The sequence below is a fragment of the Bombyx mandarina genome, chromosome 26, assembly GCF_030267445.1.
Source record: "Bombyx mandarina strain Sakado chromosome 26, ASM3026744v2".
Classification (NCBI taxonomy): Eukaryota; Metazoa; Arthropoda; class Insecta; order Lepidoptera; family Bombycidae; genus Bombyx; species Bombyx mandarina.
The window spans coordinates 6353948-6377650 of NC_143232.1; the positions used below are offsets into that span (position 1 = coordinate 6353948).

General features: G+C 37.2%; 2 protein-coding genes and 1 long non-coding RNA gene across 5 annotated transcripts in view; 2 read left to right on the forward strand and 1 right to left on the reverse strand.

The window, feature by feature from the left end:
- LOC149499796 (uncharacterized) overlaps positions 1-23703 on the reverse strand; it is a 588308-nt gene that overhangs the window by 42754 nt on the left and 521851 nt on the right. The window lies entirely within an intron of this gene.
- Positions 139-7044, forward strand: l(3)07882 (Nucleolar protein 14 homolog l(3)07882). Its single transcript, XM_028172374.2, has 10 exons — positions 139-486; positions 1015-1208; positions 1346-1434; positions 1755-2080; positions 2437-2582; positions 3070-3185; positions 3284-3918; positions 4261-5255; positions 5687-5842; positions 6661-7044. The coding sequence occupies exons 1-10, from the start codon at positions 292-294 to the stop codon at positions 6749-6751; spliced, it is 2943 nt and encodes a 980-aa protein (XP_028028175.2). The 5' UTR covers positions 139-291; the 3' UTR covers positions 6752-7044.
- On the forward strand, positions 7473-14416 carry LOC114241525 (translocator protein). 3 transcript variants are annotated; one of them, XM_028172377.2, is made up of 5 exons: positions 7473-7754; positions 9956-10203; positions 10623-10717; positions 11920-12098; positions 12940-14416. In XM_028172377.2, exons 2-4 carry the CDS (start codon positions 9966-9968, stop codon positions 12094-12096), a joined length of 510 nt encoding a protein of 169 aa, XP_028028178.1. In that variant the 5' UTR covers positions 7473-7754; positions 9956-9965; the 3' UTR covers positions 12097-12098; positions 12940-14416. The 3 variants fall into 3 exon arrangements, with proteins under 3 accessions (XP_028028178.1, XP_028028179.1, XP_089594897.1); XM_028172378.2 differs by having other exon boundaries at positions 7590-7949; XM_089738771.1 differs by lacking the exon at positions 7473-7754 and adding an exon at positions 7982-8138.

Genomic DNA, 23703 nt, shown 5'->3' on the forward strand with positions numbered 1-23703 from the left:
CGATATAAGTCTACTTCCAGCTTTGTAGACGATATCAGTGGTGGCTTTTAGTCACCTAATCGACATTGAATGTTGTTTTATAGATTTCAATTAATTTTACATTTCTTTTCTCTGTACCCACATTTTATGAGATATGGTTTGATGTTTCGACATTCTTGTATTGAAAAAATAGTTACCATTAATGTCAGTGTCAAATCACAAATGTTTATCAGACAACATAACCTGGTCGTACGTGTGCCTTGTGGTCTTTTAATTACAATTTAGATTATTTCAGTTTATAAATGAAATAAAATGGCAAAAGTTAAAAACAAGCGCAATTCAGGACTAGCTGATAAAGTTCACAGTAAGAGAAAAGCAGAGATCAACAAAAAGAAAGTCAATCCGTTTGAGGTGCATGTGAATCGTGAAAAAATTAAAGTTTTGGGGAAGAAATCGAAGCATGATAAAGGTTTGCCTGGTGTATCTCGAGCTAAAGCTGTACAGAAGGTAACGCATTATTTACTGTAAAAAAAAAAGCATAAAATACGCTTTTTGTTGAATTTTACTGTCTTGATTCATAAATTCATTTACTGGTGGTAGGACCTCTTGTGAGTCCGCGCGGGTAGGTACCACCACCCTGCCTATTTCTGCCGTGAAGCAGTAATGCGTTTCGGTTTGTTGAGTGGGGCAGCCGTTGTAACTATACTTGAGACCTTAGAACTTACATCTCAAGGTGGGTGGCGCATTTACGTTGTAGTTCTTGTCTATGGGCTCCAGTAATCACTTAACACCACGTGGGCTGTGAGCTCGTCCACCCATCTAAGCAATAAAAAAAATTTATTCTAAATTCAAAAAATCCTAAGTAAAATGCTGAAGAATTTTGAAAAAAAAGTTTTTTATTTACTGCTTAGCAAATGAATTTTAGCTAAGGTGGTAATTTTAATCCCTTTTCAGCTACAGAAAATCAGCTATCTCACAAGGGTGTACTTCAAAATATTTTAATAATGTAACCACAATGATTAATGAACGTTTTAGAGAAAAGAGACATTGGGCACAGAAATGAAGCTGATGAATAAGACAAACACATTTATTGATCGTCGTATTGGTGAGAAAAACAACCAGTTATCGGCTGAAGATAAAATGATTGCGAGGTTTGCCGCTGAAAGAGTGAAACAACACAATAAAAAGAGTATATACAATTTGGCAGATGACGAGATATTAACACATAGGTAAATGTTTTTAGATTTCTGTTTACGTTTTATGATCTGTTGTATTTGACTTAATATCCAGATCGAACTTGAATCCTCATCAAGATGTTAACATTATAATTTTTTTTTAATACTAAATTATTTGATTATGGTTACAGAGGCCAAACGTTGGAGCAAATAGAAAAGTTTGATGATCCAAGATCTGATGATGAAGATGAAGAAGGAAAGGCATATGGTGGACTAGACTGTAAGTTGGTGTAACGACACAGTCATGTGTTAGAAGTGTTTCAAAACTAGGTTCATAAAACATTCCAGACAATGTGTAATGTCCTCTTTTCAGTTTACATTTTAATAGCTTTATATGATATGTAAATTTCAAAGGTTATTGACTGTATTGAATCAATAGGATAAACAATTGATGTTTTAAGTGGTGTTAGCCACACATGAGCTTAATGGCTCCACTACATTGTATAGGGTAACCTGCTCTTTTTTTTTTTTATTGCTTAGATGGTTGTAATTTGCTCTGTCATATGTATCAGAGAACTTGAAGAAATATATTTCTTACAGATGACTTTGTTGCTGAAGGCCACTTTGGTGGAGGAATGCTTTCAAAAACGGACTCCAAAGACGGTGCAAAATCTCACAAAGACTTAATAGAGCAGTTGATAGCAGAGTCAAAAAAAAGGAAGGCAGAGAAGCAGAAAGATAAAGAACAGACTTTAGATTTGACAGAAAAGTTAGATAGTGAATGGAAAGATCTTCAACCGGTTGTTTTTAAGAGACCGAGAGTAGAAGAAGAGTCTGCTATTGATAAAGTGCTGAATAAAGCAGAAAAGAATAGCCAGGATTATGATAAGATGATGAGAGAGTTGAAGTTTGAGAAGAGAGGAACGGTATGTTCATTTATACTTAATGCTGGCAAAGCTAATGTTGATGAGTGATTGGGACTGCATTACCATCACCTGGGCCCAGCCCACTGAGTATCTCGCCGGATCTTCTCAGTGGGCAGCGTTTCCGATCCAGTGGTAGATTTGCGAAGCATTGCTCTTGCTAGGGTTAGTGTTAGTAATGTCGTCAGGTTTGTGCACTGTGAGCTCACCTACTTGTTAAGGCTACGCTGAAATGGTCTTTTAAGGCAATCAGAATTGGGAGGAAAAAAAATCAACTAGACTCTTTCTACAACACCAAAAAAATATATAATAATAACATAGTCAATTTTTTTGTGAATGTAATAAAATTAATTTTACAGCCTTCAGATGCCCTAAAAAGCGACGAGAAACAAGCAAAAGAAGAGAGGGAAAAGTTAGAGCAGTGGGAGAGAGAACGACAACAGAGAATGACGGGAGATGATGAAGTAATACCTGTGAGGGTTAAACAACCTGCTCCTAAACACAGGTGAAATATTCATTGATTGATTACAAATCAGCTATTTGTCTGATATATGTAAGGCCACAATGACATCATGTCTTTTGTGTTTGGTTAGTTAAAATCATGTCAGTCATAAAAACGTTAAATACACATTTTTTTCGAAAAAAAAATTGCCAATCTGCAGTAATGAGTCTTATCCTTTAAGCTATGACAACTTCATGATGATAAACTAGGATCTTCCCTACTGGTGCTGATGTGTATATACCAATATACTTATAAAACAAAACAATAGGTATTTTAGTTGATAACTTAGAGAAACATGTCCAAAGATGTTTGAAAAATTGTTGTGAGAGCCAATGTTCTAATTACAGCAACAAAATCATAGGATAGTTTATATAGTTTGAAGTGAATAAAGAAATATTTTTTAATAAACTTGTCAATAGAAACTTCCAATTAAAATTTAAAAATGCACCTGGATGCCGTTTCTTTTTGTATAATATGTGAGTTCTCACAGGTCAGCCGAGGACCTTGATGACAATTTCGAGTTGGAAGACGAGGCTAGTTTTATGTTGGCGTATGATAAGGATGGAAAACCTTTAGTACCAGAACATATTCTTAAAGATTATTCAGGTGAGCTATGATCTCTTTCTTCTTTAAAATCTTTTTCTTCTCTACCATCTATCTAATCTACAGATTGCTAATATTAAATGCTCATAAAAATCTTACAGTACCAAACGCAAAGCCAAAGTTTGAAGATGGCGTTTCGGATACGTCTGATGAAGAAAACAGTGATGATGCTGATGATGAAAGTAACGGTGATGATGATGGAGATAGCGATGAACAAGAAGTGTCGGATGAAGATGCACCTGAAGAGATTACTGATGATGAAAAACATGTCAACGATACCGACAACAAGGATGCAGCAAAAGAAATAAATGATAACAGAGCTGAGGGAAAGAAACTTGAAGTTGAAAACCTTTCATCACAGTCTGAATCTGAAGAGGACACTGAAGATGAACTAAACGTAAATATAGAAGAGGGAACCAAATTTAAAGAACCCCAAAAAGTTACAACCCAAATTCAAATTAATAATGTTGATACTTCAGAAGACAGCTCAAATGATATCCCAGAATCTAATGACAAACAGAATGTGCTTAAGATAACTGAAAAAAATTGTATATCAAATAATTTTTCAGCTAAATGTAATGGGAATGTAATTAATGAGAACAATCGTAAGAATGTGGATGATCTGAACGCTTTTAATGATTTGAAATCATCTAGTGATGAGAGCGATGACAGTGATGTAGATGATACAGAAATCGGCACTATGTTTGAGAAGAGCAATGAAGGTGAAAGTTTAAAGGTGAGATTATAAATGTAACAAGCTTAGGATTTGATTTCAAAATACTGTTTTAAGATATTCCGAGTACATTTGTACATTTGTAGTCTACATTGGCCAATTCATACTCATTGATTTTGACGATAACTGATGATGGCTACGAGGTGGAAAAATAATATTTTTCTCCTACCTACGCCGAAAGTTCGGTTTTCCTCCCGCTGTACAGGGAAGAAAGTGTAACCCCGGCACAGTACTCCACGAACTTTCGGCCTGGTAGGAGAAAAGATAGTATGTGCACAAAGGGAGAAAAGTAGGACATTTCCTCCCGCGTATTAAAAAAAAGTACTATTTTAATAATTTTTTCAGGAATTATTGTCCGGAAAAACACCTTCACAGCAGTATACAGCCATACAGAAACTGATAAAAACATACGATCCCAGCTTAGGCGAGGAGAACAAAGACAAACTGAGTCGCCTATTCGCTCACTTACTACAACACATCAACGATATTTTTACCAATTTAAAAGACGAAGGCTCCGTTATAAAAGCCTTCCTGATATTCGATAGATTAATACCTCATATGTTTGATCTGGCCAAGCTGAATAAAATTTCAACAAAAAAGTACTTGGTCGATCTGTTGGTAGAAAAGCGAAATAAATATATGAAACGCCCGAAACGCATACCGGATTTGGACACGTTAATATTTTTCAAATTGATCTCGCTGCTGTATCCCACGTCCGACTTCCGGCATCCGGTAACGACGCCATCTTTGTTGTTTATGTCCGAGATTTTGAATCGGTCTAGATTCGACGACGCTTTCTCGATATCAAGGGGATTCTTTGTGACAGCCCTAATTTTAGAATACACTGTTCTGTCAAAACGATTAGTACCGTCTGCGCTGAATTACTTAAGAGGCATTCTATATTATTGTGCGAACACATCAATACTTAATCAAGTACAATTAGTCCCGCCTTTTATGTTACATAAAATGGAGAAGATTCTAAATTTAAACACAGACTGTTCTAAAATGTCGGTCGCGAACAAGATGGCCGCTAAAGATTTGATTCTAGAGAGTGTAGATGATGACTTCAAAATCCGCTGTTTGCTGATCAGTACGGTGATGTTGAAGGAGTTCTTCGACAATTTTAATGAGTTAGAGGCACAGGAATGCATGTTTGAGTATCACATAAAGTTGTTAGCCAGGATCGATACAGAATTGTACCCCAAGAAGGTGGCCAGTGTCGTTTCCGAAGTAAGTCAGTACATGAAAGAGTGCTTAGAAATGAAAACTTACACTCCGTTGTGTAGAGAGAAAAAGAGACCCAAAGCTTTGAGGTTGTATGAACCGGATGTGCAGGAGGTGTAAGTATTTTAAATGCATTTCATAAATTCCTTTGTTGATATTTTTAATTTTTGACGTGACAACGTCTTATAATTCGATGGAGCTGGCTGCACGCACAAAAAAACATAACTCATGCGGCGTTACCTCGCTCCGAGGCGTATTTTCTTATGACGTTGTCACGTTTAACTATCGTCAGTAAACCGAATTTACAGACAACCGATTTTTCATAAATCAAGGAAATATGTCGATTACAGGTAACCATAGATTTTCATTCCTTCTTGATTCATTCATTCCGTCATTCCTTGTTGAAGTTGAGTGTAACTAGGTTTTATTCTCTGATTTAATTTAAACATTATTTATATTATAAAATCATTGTAACAGGGATGATCGTTTTAATTACACAGGCTGTTGTTATCACTGTGAAATTAATCATTTAAATGATGGCCAACAGTTTCACTGGAAGTAAAGGCTCTAAATTATCAAGAGAACAGGCGGAAGCTGCTCGGTTGAAGACTAAACTAAAGAAAGAGATGAAGGGAGCTCTCCGTGAGATCAGAAGAGACAAGTCCTATATAGCTTCTGTTAAGCTAAAGGAGAAGATGCGCAGGTAATGTGTTGGCAAACATATGTTAATATATTCTCTAAAGCAGGGGTTCCCAAACTTATTTTGTCTATTGCCTACTTTGAGAATAAATTCTTTTTAGCGCCTCAATTTTTTTGCCTCTTTAAAAACCACTATAGCGAGAGCTCAGTTGGTGTCTAAGAGTCCTCCTAGATGACAAATCGCCTCCCAAGCCTCTACACAACGCCCCCCTTTTTTTCTGGGTCTCTTAACGCCTCCCTTTCGGCCTGTAACGCCCACAAGGGAGCGTTATCGCCCACTTAGGGAAAGGCTGCTTTAGATATTGTGGGCGACTTAAGAACTTGAATTTGTAACCGGTGTATTTGTATCGAGTGATGTCACTGTCCCAGTGTTGGAGGTACCGCAAGTACCAATTATCCTAAGGAAATACTGAACACAAGTTCACATACAATTTTTTTTATTGCTTAGGCGGGTGGCCGAGCTCACGGCTCACCTGATATTAAGTGGTTACTGGAGCCCATAGACATCTACAACGTAAATAGCGCATCTACCTTGAGATATAAGTTCTAAGGTGTCAGTTTTTACAGTAAAACGCTGCCCCACCCTTCAAACCGAAACTTCCACAATGAAGGATTAATACTGTATAATAATAAATTGGAATCAATAAAATGCTTATAAATAAATTTGCTGAGAGGCAAGTAAGCGGTTTGCATTATATGCACTTGATGTTGTGTACTTTATGTAAAACCGATAACTGATATGGTCCTAGTCTCCGAGTCACATGCGTCAAGTTTGTGTCACGATTCCTTTGAATAATATTAATTAAAATATTGTAATTACAGTGACAATATAAGAAAAGAAAAGGTAAAACAAATCTACAAAGAGGCGGCCATACAACAAGGAGAATTGAATAAGCTGAAGAGAAGTAAATGATGAATATTGGACATTGTCACTGGTGGTAGGACCTCTTGGGAGTCCGCACGGGCAGGTACCACCACCCCGCCTATTTCCGCCGTGAAGCAGTAATGCGTTTCGGTTCGAAGGGTGGGGTAGCCGTTGTAACTATACTGAGACCTTAGAACTTATATCTCGAGGTGGGTGGCGCATTTACGTTGTAGATGTCTATGGGCTCCAGTAACCACTTAACAACTGGTGGGCTGTGAGCTCGTCCATCCATCTAAGCAATAAAAAAAAACATGTACAAAATAATAAAATTGTTTCATAAATTTTGTTTTATTTGGCTATTCACTGAAATCTGGTCTTGAACTTGAGATTGCTTTCACCAACGGCCTGACAACTCAGTACCCTGATACGGTAGCTATTAACAGGTTTCTTAGGACTTTAGAGGGATTTTAATACGGTGAAGCATATGCTCGCGCATTGCCACCTATGGGAGGAAGATGCCATACACTAATCACGTAAATGATTCAACTTGTGGCGTTGGAGCATCGCATCTTGTGGGAGCAGACCCTGACATATGGGAGGAAGCGTTTGTTTACTCAATATGAACCCGTCACCGTGTCGCCCGATTGGTATTCAATCAGTTCATCAGTTTATTCATATCTGATTCTTTTAATTCTAGAGAATCATTGTTAAGCTGCGTGAAACGGATTTTTTTATCAAGTGATCTATATACCAGATGACCAGATGTCACAGTCACAAATCACGTCTATGCATAGACCTCTAAAGTACTTCAGTGCACCAAATTGTATATAATCTATGGATGTACTTATTCCCCATTATAATGCGACTAATTTGAAAACCACTTGTATGAAACTTTGTGGAAGTTCCGTTCGGTTAGCTACTTAATTTACCCGGCTTACAGTTACAACTACAGACCGTTTCAGCCATAGATATACATAAATTTCAGCAACGTCTAGTTTGATTATATTTCATTGTAACATTTCTTCAGTTTTTACCCATAATCCGTTTTAAAGTAAGTACTTAAAGAACAGTAATTTGCCCTTTATAAAATTCTACTTTCGAGAAATACACCGGTGTATTTTAAGATAACAATTATTGCATAATACATCCTCTAACTTTACAAATGATGCTTCACGCTTAAAAATTTGAGTCGACTGTCTTGTAATTACATCACCGCACTGATTTCTAAATTTAAACTGTTCCCCAAGTAAGTGTACTTCTACATTTATCTACATTTAACTTTGTTACCAAATTATCAGAAGTGATAATGTTATCACATAATTTGCTAATCACCGAGAATTTTAAGTTAGAGGTGATAATTAGTAAATTTTAGTACTCGACAACAATTTGCTGCTAATAAATAAGATTTAAAAATGGAAAATTTGGATACAGCTAGGTAAATCAATAGCTTAAATTTTAATTTATTTGTTACAATTTTTAATATAAAAACTAGATGTGACGCGGTACCGCTTTTAATTTTCGATAAATATACAGATTAGTTTGCTTTTATAATTAATTTGATATTCATGACCAAGTTTCACTTTACTACATTTCACTAGTGTGTTTGTTCTATTTATCTAAGAAACAAATAAAAGGCAAAAAAGGACATTTAAGGTTTGGTACCATGAACACGACTTTTTTTTCTTTTTTATCTATTTGTAAACCTTGCCTTTTTAAGGTTATTTGCTTGGCTATTTATCTCTGATATCATATTATATACATATTAGTAACTAAATATATAATTCCTGAAGCCAAAGCGGGAATAAGCTACCCACCTAAATGTAAACAGAACACATTATTAATTTACTACCAATCATAAATACTTGTCTTTTTTGCAATCAAATTTCTTAAGCTCTTATTCTGAATGTAAAGGACATGCCTCACTCTGTGTTGTTTTCATTCTGTCGATTTAGCACTTAAGTTGTTTTCTAAGAGTTTTACATTGGGAGTTAATTATAATACGTTTGGATATGCTAATGTGTTACAGTCTGTACCAGAATGAGTAATGAATAGTTTTAAGCTTCTAGATCAAGACTTAATACTGTTAATCATCAGCCTCCATCACCTATATTTGTTTATCTATAAACTGTTTTGAAGCGATATATCAAAGTTACAATCTGCAAAATAGCTAACAACTAAAAGCTACAGAATATGCACAGAATTGCTTGTTTATTTATATTGGGTTGAAGTGACAAAAAAGGATAGCTCAAGTAACTCAAATTGAAATATTTAAAGAGGTCTTAAATAGTCAAAAAAGGTTTCAACATAAAAAATTTATTTAACTTATTAGTTCCTGAGATGTGTAGTTTTAAAGTTGTAAGATTATGAGATTTTAACGATGTCTTTCGAATTTGAATGTACATTTTTTTCACTCATTGAACTAACAAAGTATTTAACTCTAATGTTCATAAATTGTAACTGCAAACATTCACAGTATAGTGAACCCATCACTGCTATCCAATAAGCACCTTGTAAGTGCCATTACAATGGATAAACTTTTAGAATTTGTATTGATAACCTGCTTGTAACAAATTTCCATGTAGAAATTATGACATACATGTAAAATTTAAATGTGCCATTGTGATCAGACTGTGAAATAAAAAAAATCAAGTATGAAAAATAACTTTCAATGTACTATTCAAATTTAATCTTTAATTTAACAAAAAGTAATTATTTAATTAAATTTCTGACCTTGAAGATATGTATGAATGTATATATCGACGCTTGAAAGTCAAACATGACTAAGCGACAATAACTGCTTTGTACATAAATGATGGGCAACAACCATATTCGATGCGCAAAAAAAAATATATTTCTAGGTCTATTAAAATCATTTCAACCCTACAGCTACTACCTAGATTCTACTACAGCTAGATTCGTTAAAATAAATTTTGTTTTCAGGTATTTCAACTTTAAATTAGTCTACTGTAAAGTTCACGCATTGTCGCTTAGTCACGTTTGCCTTTCAAGCATCGATATAATGAATGTAATAATATGTATATTGCGAAACTTAAGAAAAATAATATTGTAGATGGAGTATTATTTAGTGAATGAAGGCATATTCATAATTAGTTTTCAAAATCTTGACATAGGTAGACTAGAAATCTTTAAGATAATGCTTCGGACCTGCTGGGGCTGTGAGCTTTCATATTCAGGTTAATATATACTTAAATTAAGACTACAATTGGATTAATAAAGTTATTTGTATTCTAGAGATTTCGTAATGGCAAATTGGCCTGCACTCGGTTCGATTATCCTCCCAAATGTCGGTGGATGGGCCAATGGATTGTTCTTTGCCGGTCAAATCCGCAAAGACAGCAGTGAAAAGTCCTGGTATGATGAGTTAAAGAAGCCAAGCTGGACTCCCCCAAAGTGGGTATTTGGTCCAGCTTGGACTGTTCTCTACAGCAGCATGGGATATGCCTCTTACCTCATCTGGGAGGAATGTGATGGTTTTACTGGTGAGTTCTGAATTTGCATAAATTAATATTATAATTGTTATGATAACATGAAGTAAAAAGTTTTTGTAAAATAGTTAATCCGTCATGAAAAGGTCATTCATATGTATACAACGATTTTGAGTATGTCATCTATTCGTAGATGACTCATAGATGAGAAGTAGGCAAAGACAAAAGTACCATACTTTCCCCTGTTTGTTTAGCTTTTCAACATCTTTGGAAATTGTATTATTTTTCATAACATCTGTACAAACCCAAAAGAAAATTCGATACATTTCCATTTAATATAAAATATGAAATTTATCTTAATTATGAGGTTGTTGGTGGTAATGGTAGAATTTTGATCATCAGGTGACCGCTAGTGAATTAAACACTAGTTAAGACTAGTGAAATAATGTAGAACTTAATTTGTCATATTACAGAAGATGCAGTCCTACCTCTCACATTGTACGGAGTACAGCTGCTACTCAACTGGTCTTGGACTCCTATTTTCTTCGGATTGAAGGACTTCAAGCTGGTTGGTTTAATGTTTTTATTTTAATTTTTTTTCTTTAGGATGAAATGTTGCATATATTTAGTCTATTCAGAAATATTTATTGTTAAGATTATATATGGTCTAGGGAACAGTGTGGAAGGCCCATATGCTGGGTGTATGTGGTAGACTGATCTAATTTAACGAGCTATGGATAGGTCTTTCAATCATTACGGCAAGTTGACATGGACCATGGTGTGCTTATACCTGATCCTGAGGACCGAATGGTAAACAGTCGACGTCGTCCTAAACACGTCATTACGGATGATCCAGATCCACTAACGGTGCTTTTAGGTAACTCAAGCACCTGTCATCGTTCTCGTTGAACCCGTCGCTTGCGACGAAGGGCTCGGCGAGTAAACTAACTTATAGACACAGTCTACTGATTTTCTCGCCGGATTTTCTCATTGGGTCGCGTTTCCGATCCGGTGGTAGATTCTGCGAGCATCGCTCTTGCTAGGGCCAGTGTTAGCAACGCCCCCATGTTAGAGTCCCGAGAGCTTACTTTCTCGCCCGGAGAATCTAGCATAACCCCTAGAGGTTACTGGAATAGGTAGGAAAAAAGAAAAAAAAAAGTTGTGAAACAATGGAAATTGTTATCATATTCTTGTGTTTTTTATCAGTATTAAAGATAAAAGAGTGCTTTTACAAGCACTTTCAAATCATCATGACTACATGTGATTTGTAATACAATTTCACTACACAAGAACTTAGGTTTTTCGTTAGGCAGCGGCTTGGCTCTGCCCCTGGCATTGCTGACGTCCATGAGCGACGTTGACCACTTACCATCAGGTGGGCCGTATGCTCGTCTGCCTACAAAGGCAATAAAAAATAATAATAAAAACTTAAAGAAAATGCAATACAGTAGGTAGATTTCAATACAAATAATTTACAAACATTATAAATACAGTAGCAGATACCTATAACATAACTATGATTAGAAACATAAGTGACAGGTCTGTATTATGTCAAAAGTCAAAGCAAATCTGTAAAAAAATTCTGGTAATAGGGTCTGTTGTAAATCTACACTGCTTCTGGTCACTATTCTGATAAAATGGCCATAAGGTAATCGTGATTCCCAGTTTGTGGGGTACGGTGGAGCCAGACCGATGTAATTAGTATGTCACCCTGATGCCAACATTTAAAAGTAGCATAACATATGATAAAACTTGTTCTGTTTCTTTCAGGCATTCATTGAGATCTCAGTGCTGTCCGGGGCAGCAGTGGCAACGACACTGTCATTCGGCAGTGTCAATAAGACAGCCGGTTTGTTACTTGTACCATACTTGGCTTGGCTCGGATATGCCAGCTCCCTTTCTTACTACATCTGGAAGAACAATCCTAAACCGGTGAAGGGACAATAAAGGTACTTCGATATTCAGTTATTTATAATTGTATAAATATTTAACCTGCTTAATTTGGGATACTCATAATTTCTACCACAAAGCAGTAATGTGTTCCGGATTTATGGGTGGGACAAACAACATACAATTAAATTGAGGTTTCAAAATCTAAATAGGTATAGGTGGGACAGAGTCCGCCTGAGTAGGTACCACCGCCCTGCCTATTTCTGCCGTGAAGCAGTAATAACCTGCATAATTTGGGATACTCATGATTTCTACTACAAATCAGTAATGTGTTCCGGATTGATGGGTGGGACAAATATTATACAATGAAATTGAGGTTTCGAACTCTAAATAGGTATAGGTGGGACATCTTGTGAGTCCGCATGAGTAGGTACCACCGCCCTGCCTATTTCTGCCGTGAAGCAGTAATGCGTTTCGGTTTTCAAGGGCGGGGCAGCCTTTGTACTGTTAAAACTGAGACCTTACAACTCATGTCGGAAGGTGGGTGGCGGCATTTACGTTGTAGATGTCTATGGGCTCCGGTAACCACTTAACACCAGGTGAGTGACGCCGTGAGTTCTTCCACCCATATAATTAATAAATAAATAAAAAAACACCTAATACAATAGTCACACAGTAATATTATGTTTTAATATTTTATTTAGTTAATTATGAACTGGGTGGGTGTTGGGTAATAAGTCAGTTCAGTGTGTGTTCTTACAACCTGCACTTAGAAAACGTTATTAAATGCAGAACAAACACCCTCACCACAAACAAAAAAAAAAAGTTTTTTTTTAAATTATAAATGTAAAGCGTATGTACTTTTAATTCCTTAAGTAAATAAGAAGTTTTTTTTTTCAGATCCGGACAATGGAATATTTTGCTTTATGCCTTAAATATAGATGTAAGAAAAGGTATTAATTTCGAACAGATAATAATTCGATTTCATTAAATATCAACTGTTCATAGAAATGTAATTATTATAAATAATGCTGATAATGACTTATTATGGAATTTGCATTTTTGACATTACATTATTAAAATAAATAAAAATATGTAAAAACATGTATATTAACGCTCTGGTGGAGCGTAAGGTGGAGTGTTGTAAGTTTGATATGGGACATGTATCGTTAAACTTTGAATTTTACATTTTGTATATGAAACCGATTCATTATCCATAAAATCAAGTCAAGTGATACAGTCGAAATTTATGCAAAAAAAACAGGACTTCAATATACGAATATCTATTAATTATTGACTGATTATTGACAAATTCTAAGGAATTCTTTGAGAGCATCATGTATTTTTACCAGAGCAAAGTTCATCCTTACTGCCTGGAACACTAAAATGATCGATATTACATTAAAATTAATTTCAAAGTTTTGATTACGGTAAATGTGGAAAATGGAATACATCAATTTTCGAAATCATCAAAGTTTTGTATGCAAAATAAACAATTTATTAATTGTGCTATATATATAATATTTGTGCTTGGGTACACTCAACAAGAAAAGCAACTTGTTCAGGTTAGTAAGATAATAAGAACAAACAAACTTGCAATAAAAAGATAAATGTTATTATGAGCTGTTGCTCGTTGGGATGTAAGACAAGCGAATCGTGTATTTCAAAGAAATTTAAATACTGTTTTCACATTATCTATGTATCGATGCTTAGAGGACTTAAAATATGTGTCAAAAGGAATTTATTCCTCTTATCCACAGAGGTCATTGTTCACCTCTCTCCCCCGGAGTGTTCCCCGAGCTGTGTCACATGTCATGGCTCTTCTTGTGGTACTATTTGTTAACCAATCTGCCCACGATGGCAAAAAACATTAAGAAAGTGTACTTATTTATTTATTTATTTACTACAAGGAGAACCAACAGCCCATTAGACAATAATGTAACAAATAATAGAAACAAAAAGCCAATAAAGGTCCCTCCCCAATATAAACAAATTAAAACAATAGTGAAACAAAAACAGAAACAAAGAAATTAAAAACAATCAGCAAGCAAGAAACAACTTATTATTATTGTGTAATAAAATAACATTGTTGACCTTGTTCGAAATTTGAATTATAAACGTTCGAAATATCAACGGACGTCATTTAAATAATGACGCTATATAGCATGTTGTAGTTTTAGTCAATTGAGTGTCTTCAATAAACTTAATGCACAATTTATTAATATTATAGTATTTAAGCATTCCTATTGCATTTTTCTATCCTTTTATTCTCGTGACTGCTTTTACAGTATTGTAATATTTCATTGATTGTTATTTTTCGAATATACATTTTTATTGTTGATGTTTGTAGGTACTTCAATAAATTTTTAAAAATGAATTTGTGTTTTATTAAAAAGTGGATAAATGTTTGTGACAATTAGCAGCAATTAGAGTTGGTACTAATTTTGTAATCGCCTGGTTATACAGCGAAATTATCAGAATCTTCAGATACGCGATTTGGGTCTAGAAACTACAATTCCTACATTATCTTCCTCCTTTCTGCATCCCCATAACTGATCGGCGAGTTTAAGATTTTAACGAGACTTCTAATGAGGTATCGGAATGCAGTATTAACACCAATGGAATAAGTTTACAGAAACGCGATAATCAGCTTGAGGGCTATGTGAGGTCAATGAACTGTCAATGTCAATGATACACACATTGTCAATTATCGCGGTATTTATCTTCGCCGTTGACTGCTTTCGACTAGACGTCCGATTCTAGTCGAGACGAAGCTATGGAACGATCAAGGGTAACCGTTTCGGATTCCCGGCTCTCGGAGCCTGTCTAGACGTTATCCCTTGTCTTTGGAAAACCCTGTTTGGTCAGAAGCAGCGTGGATCACAGAACGTCACGAACGTGGTCGAAAGCGACTCGGGCGCTCTTTGACAGTATGAAGTGTTGAGGCATTTAAATGAGGCAAGTAAATTAAGTTTCACTTCTCATACGGTTTGCGATGAGTGACCGGTCACCGTTCTTAGTCGAACCCCGTCGCTTGCGACGAAAGGCTCGACGAGCGAATTAACCCATAGACACAGCCCACTGAGTTTCTCGCCGGATATTCTCAGTGGGTCGCGTTTCCGATCCGGTGGTAGATTCTGCGAAGCACTGCTCTTGCTAGGGTCAGTGTTAGCATCACTCCGGTTTGAGCCTCGTGAGCTCACCTACTAGTTAAGGTTACGCTGAAATAGCCTCTCAAGGCTATTAAGCTTAGGTAGGGAAAAAAACTGAATGACGTCTGAACATCGGTCGGATCAAGAACTCATTTATTCCATGTTCATTTTGTTTAGGGCAATCCTAAACATGACACTTTTTAAAAATGTTTTTAGTGTGGCAGCACACCGGTAGGTATGGCAACACAATTAGTGAGTATTAGTAGCTGTTGCACAAAATAATCTGGTCCTGTACGTACACGTGTTATTTGTTTTACATCAAGAGATTTCTCTTGTTTTCTTTCTTGATTTCTCTTCTATTTATTTAAAAACCCTTAGATCTGAATCAAGGTTTTATTGAAGCTAGCACAAAATACAGTTCACGCCCGAAACAAACTTAATATTAAATAAACCGAGATCACGAAACGGTAATTTCTAGAACAATCTATTGAGGCAACGTCAAGGATTAGCTTCGACAGTTTCAACGGCTGCTCGTCGGTGGACCGTCAGAGAAGGATTTGTCACATTAATTTATTCATGATTTGAACTCCAACAATTTGTAAGCGATATTAATCTTGGACCTTTGGTTGTTAATGTGTAGTCATAACTTCATTTACCTAGTCAGATTTAGAATATAGTCTCCTGGTGTACCGGTATTGGAGATTTTGATGACAGCTCCTCACGTGGATTTCTACCGAGAAACGACAAAGGGAAGATCTTCCATTGAGCGGGAGATAATGCTTAATACATAAATATTATAAATGACTAGCTGTACCCGTCCGTTTCGCTGGGCATTTAAAATTAACATTATTATTTCTCACCCCCACAAAGATTCTCACCATTAACGCCCCCGCAACTGGTGTAGGGAGTCCAACACTCATATAAATATCCCTATAAGCCTATCCATTAAGTACATGTATTTTCTACATGGGTACCAAGTTTCAAGTCAATCGGATGCATGGTTCAGTAGTTATAACGGAACATCCGTAAAAACTACTGTAGATTTATAATTATATTAGTATAGATTGCTGGGAACTATTACGAGCCGTAACTAATCGGCAAACATCGGTTTACTTCGGGTGCTGTGCTTCGGCAGAGTCGAGGTGTCATCATCATCATCAGCCTTTATCTGCCCACTGCTGGACATAGGCCTTCCCCAATGCCTTCCACATAATGCGGTCCTCCGCCTTCCGCATCCAACGACTTCCCGCCGTGCGCACTAAGTCGTCAGTCCACCTGGTTGGAGGACGCCCCACGCTCCTTGTCCCCATCCGTGGCCTCCATTCGAGGACTTTCGAGGTGTCATCGCTCGAGTGCAATCGAAACACATTTGTTGTCTGTGTGCTTAGTGCGAGTGTTTTAACGTTCTCGATAGCGTAAAAGTTAACTCATATTTGTATGGAATGGGATACATGCGAATGCGTTTGCCTATCTTTGCCGCTAGGGGCGCTGTTCCAACTGCATACAAAATTGGGCTAACTTTTACGCTATAGAGAACGTTAAAAAACTTTCACTACTAAGCACACTGATTTAGGAAGAGCGAAAACATCTCGGAATTGTCATAGTTTAGTGCTGCGCGATCTCTTCGCACGATTAACTACCATACGCAAGGGCGGATGCAGGGGGGGGGGTCATGACCTCCCCCCCCCCCCCCCGAGCTGGTTCCAGGACCTAGGTGGACCACATATTGAACATAATGATTTTAAGACCACGGTTATGGAATATAAATAAGCTGCCTCATTCCGGGCGTGATAGTGCTTCTCTGGATGTCTTCAAGAGAAGATGACAATATGTACGTGTATATGTACAAGTTATTATGTGTTAAGTTTTTCAAGTGTACAACAAAGAATAAATATGTTTAAGTACAGTACTTACGTACATTAATAAAATACCTACTTTTTACTTGTATCTATTGTTATCAAAATTAAATTATAAGTTTTTGACTTGACCATGACTATGTGACCTTCTCCTGGCACCAAAGCTGGATCCGCCCTTGACCATACGCCCATTATGTCAAGAAATAATGAAGATATCGGCATGTATCTACGGCATGTTTAAATATATTTATAGGTTACCTTGAAAACGACATTTCAAATTTTATCACATTTCATTTATTCTGCATAGAATTCATCTGCTACTAGAGAGCTCTGTTAATTCCTCTTTTGAGCATTCATTTGGGAAAGTATCAGCTCACACCAATGGTGCAATCGTTACGTTTATATCTGACGCAAGTGTAATCACGCTTTTCGGTTTGAAAGATAGATAGCCGTTTTATTAGAATTCCACCTCATGTCTTAAAACACGCGGCAACGTTCTGGACTTACGATGCTCATGTCCTCCAGTAACTACTTAACACCGGAAGAAAATTAAACCAAGTAAATTAAAAAAACACCCTTGACTAGATTACAAAATTTCCAGGCATAGCGCTATAAATTATTTTGAATTGATAGCATAACGTTCATATCGGAACTAGCTCCATGGAACGTAGAAGAATGGAGCACCATCTCAGTGTATTCAAACTGTCCCCTGCCATAGTACAAAGTCGATAGATTAAAAAAAACAGCGCTACAAATTATTAGAGTGGGATATTAAATTAAGAAGAATAGAAAACACTTGCTACGTAAATAGTAATAAAAACAAATAGTTGAGATTTTAAATACGTTACAAATCAAATGCACTCAAGGATTATGAGAAAGTGGAGGAATTTATATACTTGGGGTCGCTGGTCTCTAACAGTGGTAACTGCGAGAAAGAAATCGGACGCCGTATCGGGATGGCTAAAAGTGCTATGACCAGGAAAGGATCCGGAGTTTCTTTGGGCACATAATGCGATCCTCATTGCACAGCCTGGAGAAACTCACAATTATCGGACAAATGGAGGGGAAGCGCGCTAGAGGAAGAGCGCCAGCTAGATGGGTTGACCAACTCAAGGAGGTGACTGGAGGCCAGATATGGGGAGCGGTACATATGGCGCAGAACCGGACCGAGTGGAGAAGATTGACATACAGTCACGATCCTCAGCATTGAGGGAACGACTAGAAAGAAAGAAAGAAAGACAAAACAATACTGAAGCCTGTATGGACCTATGGCATACAGGTATGGGACGCTACCAGTCACAGTAATGTAGAAATACTAGAGCGGTTTTAAAGCAAAACAATGAGAACCACGTTCAACATTCCCCCATACATAAGCAACAAATATGTAGATCTGGATTTGAATCTTAGAACAGTGAAGGAAGAAATTGAAACATACAGCAAGAATTACCAAACACGACTAAACCAACACGTTAATCAGCTAGCTGCAGAGCTGCAGAGGGAGGGCAGCCTAAGATACTCTCGCCTGAAAAGGAGTAGATACCAGACCTAGCAAAAATATTTGCAGATAGGAGATGAGAATGGTACCACTGGGGACACAACTCGGATAACTCAACTTTTCCTGATGAAAATCTGACATCAAATTAGATTATTGTTTTAGAAGAAACAGATTGCTAAGTGGCAGGAAAAAAAAAAAAAAAAAAAAAAATACTGCATTTTTTTAACTACACAAGTCGTGACGCTTACTGGTGGCAGGACCTCTTGTGAGTCCGCACGGATAGGTACCACCGCCCCGCCTATTTCTGCCGTGAAGCAGTAATGCGTTTCGGTTTGAAGGGTGGGGTAGCCGTTGTAACTTTACTGAGATCTTAGAACTTATATCTGAAAGTTTGTGGCACATTTACGTTGTAGATGTCTATGGGCTCCAGTAACCACTTAACACCCAACCATTTCATCCCATAAAAACGGTTATATTCATATCATTTTCTACACTAGCCTTATTTTAGCGATTCTTCCACCAATAATTTTCTGTTTAGAGGTGGATACTTTTTGATCTTGTTTTAAGCTGGCTCTCCTTACTTCTCTGCCTTTCTTTTACCCTCTATAACTTATATAAAGAAAGTACTTGTCCTTAGTTAAAAAAATTCTTCCAAATTTCTCTAACTAACCATAGCGAGCCATTAACCAAAACTGAACGTTTAATTGTGAATTTCCTGTGATCTGTGAAGTCACGCCTAGATAAGGACGGCTAGCGCGCCGAGTTAGTAAACTAATAGAGCACCAAGTCAAATTTTTAGTAAATGCGTTTATGGCATATAATTAATTAGTTTACATGCTGTCGCTATTATGGCTGAGATTAGTTATGTCGGAACTACTCAAGGTAGGTAGTGGCATTTACGTTCTAGATGTCTATGGGCTCCAGTAACCACTGGTGGTTCATCACTGGTGGTAGGACCTCTTGTGAGTCCGCACGGGTAGGTACTACCACCCTGCCTATTTCTGCCGTGAAGCAGTAATGCGTTTTGGTTTGAAGGGTGGGGCAGCTGCTGTCACTATGCTGAGACCTTAGAACTTATCTCAAGGTGTGTGGCGCATTTACGATGTAGATGTCTATGGGCTCCAGTAACCACTTAACACCAGGTGGGCCGTGAGCTCGTCCACTCATCTAAGCAATAAAAAAAACCATGACAGTTGCTATAGACATGGCTTCTTTCAAGAGGTGTAAGATGTGGTAGCAATAGATTTTTGTGCAGTGGTGGTAGAACAAATATTTCAGTATGCCCTAACTTTCGCCCCAAACAGTAAGCATTGACTCTGTTAGCATATTCGGTCATTGCGTCCACGTCTCGGTTTGAATCCCTTTTGATGAAGGTCATGTTTTTGCCGTCGATCACTATTAGCATTCCAATAAATCTGCCTGTCACCCGATTTTCTAGCCGTTGCGTAATCTTCGTCTTCACCACTGTATTTAGGATTAGACAACGTCAACATGTAGCAGACCACATTCTCACGAAAGTGCTATGCGAAGTCTAAATGTGATGTTATCTTTGCCGGTGTTGAGATCTCAGAGAAATGCATCAATATTTGTAAATAGCGGTCTCTAAGGCATGGTCGCGAATTAATCTGCGATGGATCAATAACATGATTCAATAATAATAAATTTTAATAAATTTGAATTAAAAATAGTGTAAGAAAAAATGATTTTATTGTAAAAAGGCGTGGGGTGCTTTTCAGGATATTATCAAAATAACCCTTCTACTCATCTAAATCTGTTCATAAAATATTTATAACTTTATACCATGCACCCTACGCTTTTTTTTTACAATAAAATCATTTTTCTTACACTAATTCAAATTTATTAAAATTTATTTTAAATTTTTTAGTTGGATTTTCTATAAAAGCGTATTTTGTTAGTTTTTTTAAACTATTATTTGTTTTTAATTTTTTAGTTGAATTTCAATTTTTTTAATAATTTTTTTTTCTATTTTTTTTATTTTCAGTTGTCATCGGTCCTTAATAAGTATACCAAATTTCGAGTTAATCCCACATTTTGAAGAGGTCAAAATCATGTTCAAAGATTCCTTTACATACAAAATATGTCTGAAGCTAATAAAAGCGTATTAAAAAATGCAAAATTACTCGTGAGGTATTTACAAGCCCGCATGGCTGGGTAGTTCCTTCTTCCAATTACTGCTTAAAGCGCATACCTAGTTCTCTATGTTCCTCTTGGAATGGTCAAAGAACTTATTAGAGTAATTCGGAAGTCGGCCGTAAATCTCAAGTTGTGTCCCCGCATCCGAATTCACTCCGTTTGTCATTTAATACCAGGTGAATATTAACTGGAATAAGATACCATATCTATCGGTGGGAGGGCGTTTTGTAAGTCCACACAGGTCCGTATGGAACACCTTGCTTACTTATGCCTTGAAGTAGCTAAGGCATTCGAGTTTTAAGGGTGGGTTTGGCGTTGTATTACAGAAATGAGATTTAAAACTCACGTCTCAAGGACGATAGTGGAATTTCCGTGGTTGATGTCTTTTTTTTATTGCTGGTCACCAGAACCCATAAACATCTATAACGTAAATGCTACCACCCACCTCGAGATATGATTTCTAAGGTCTCAGTTTTTACAGTACAACGGCTACTCTTCAAACTGAAACGCATTACCGCTTCACGGCAGAAACAGGCAGGGTGGTGGTACCTACCTACCCGTGCGGACTCACAAGAGGTTCTACCACCAGTACAGGTATGAAAGCTGACAAAAAGAGGAAGTAATTAGCGTACAGCTAGCTCACCAAGATCTACTTAAGGTCAGTAGGTCGTTCCGTGCTCGCGGACAATTTCGCCACAACAAACAATGTGCTTGTGTAGCTCATGTCAAAAAGCAATGACATCTGTTTAGTCAATTATGTAAACGGAATTCGTTCTCGGCTCACCGATCAAGCGTAACTATCGAGCTTTGGACGGTAAACGTTGGGCCTTACTGGAGATATGCTATGGTATAATAATAGCGTAGCAAACATGATGGTGTAGATTGGGAGAGGCCTATGTAGAGCAGTGGACGACTGTGGGCTTGGTGTAGATTGAGAGAGGCCTATGTCCAGCAGTGGACGACTGTGGGCTGTTGATAATGATGATGATGAAACATGACGAATGAATCGTGACTCACTGAGAAGATCCGGCGAGAAACTGAGTAGGGCTATCACCAAATGCACTAACCGTGGATTGAACTGTTCAAAATCCTACGTTAACAGCCCTCATTCCGTACTTTATAAAATTGCGACATATATATGCGATATTATGCTCTCGGAGCTGCTGCTGAAGAAAGATGCTACGCGTACCATGGACTGTCACGAGGACTAGTGAATCAATACTCCAAGAATTCCATATTATAAGGCGCCACTCCACCATTTGGCAAGATTGAACTGTTGACCTACACGACGACTTGGGCCTCGAATCAATCTGGAAATACAGGAAGTCAGCGTCAGAACGGTACTTTGATTAGGCTATGCGTCACGATAATCGCCTTATCGTTGCCGCCGCTGACTACTCCCCGAATTCTGATAATGGAGGAGCCAGTCACCGTCGGCGTCCTAGACACGTTCTTACGGATCCATCAGATACAATTATCTTTGCATTAGACGTCTTCAGCTCTATCAGTAGGAGTAGGCTTAGGAACTCCGGTAACCGTACTCGTCGAACTCGACAAAGAGGTCGACGTGCAACCTAACCTATGCATCAGCCCGCTGAGTTTCTCGCCGGATCTTAGCGGGTCGCGATTCCGATCTGGTAGTAGATTTATTCGCGAAGCAATTGCTCTTGAGTTGTTAGATCTCCTTTGGAGGCGCTCGGGCAGTTGTTAGCAAATCCCACCCCTCCTGGCTGAGTCTTTGCTCGTCCACCTGTCCTGGTGAAACTGAAAAGACCTCCGGGCCACCAGTAATCTTTCAATCATAAAAACAAACGATTGAACTAGTAAGCTGATGTCCTTGAGCAACGATAGGGTTTCATTTCAGGCGCTCGCATACTCATCCGACAATGTGGATAGTAACGAAATACTTACGTTATAGCAAAGCGTAGATCATTTAATGTAATGTCATCCTAAAGGCATTGCATTGGAAATTTCAATAGCGTTCTTGTGAGAAATAGCGTTCATACATGCCATATACGATACAAGCCTTCCTGAATTCAGATCTAGGAGTTTGATATTCCGCATCAAACTCATTTTCGTATCGCATTCGTAATGATACAGTACATAATATATGTTGTTTAGACTATACTGGATCCGAAACAGAGATAATGTTTTTTAAATGGGCACAGGATCTAGTGCTCGTACTTAAATTTTGATTGGATTGAATTGGATTTTCTATAAAAGCGTATTTTGTTAGTTTTTTTAAACTATTATTTATTTTTCATTTTTTAGTTGAATTTAAATTTTATTTATAATTTTTTTAAATTTTTTTTTGATAGTGAATTGTCATCGGTCCTTAATACGTATACCAAATTTCGAGTTAATCCGACGTTTTGAAGGGGGTCAAAATCATGTTCAAAAATTCCGTTATATACTAATTTGATTTCCGTTACATACTAACATACATACGTCTGAAGCTAATAAAAGCGTATTAAAAACAAGAAGTTACAATTTAATAAAAGATATACATGGTAGATTTCAAGTAGAAGATATGGAAAGTACATCAATGTCATTTTTTCAAGGTTTGTAAGTCATGAAACCTTTTTGATGATCGATTTGGCGTAAAGTAATTTTTACAACAGCAATTATCTTTCAAAGTTCTTTATTTCAGACATAGCTTTCGGTCACTTCTCCTGAATCAGGAGGAAATTATGGTCGCCGATGCGCACAGAAATCTGACAGTATATAATGGTGGTGGGCAGAATAAAAACGACTTAAATTACCGACCTTTTGACACAACAGCTCGAAGAAACGATTGGTCACTATCGCAGCATTATAAGTACACTTTTACTTCTATTTCCTATATTCGACCTTTGTTTCACTCTGGGTGATCGGTTCCCAGTTCATCTGCTAACGAAAATCCAATGTTTATATTATAACCGTTCGAGAGCCGCTAGGGTATGTGGTAAAAACCTCTGCTAACAAGGCAATTACGACGCACAAATTAAACCGGGCCATTGTTGGTGTA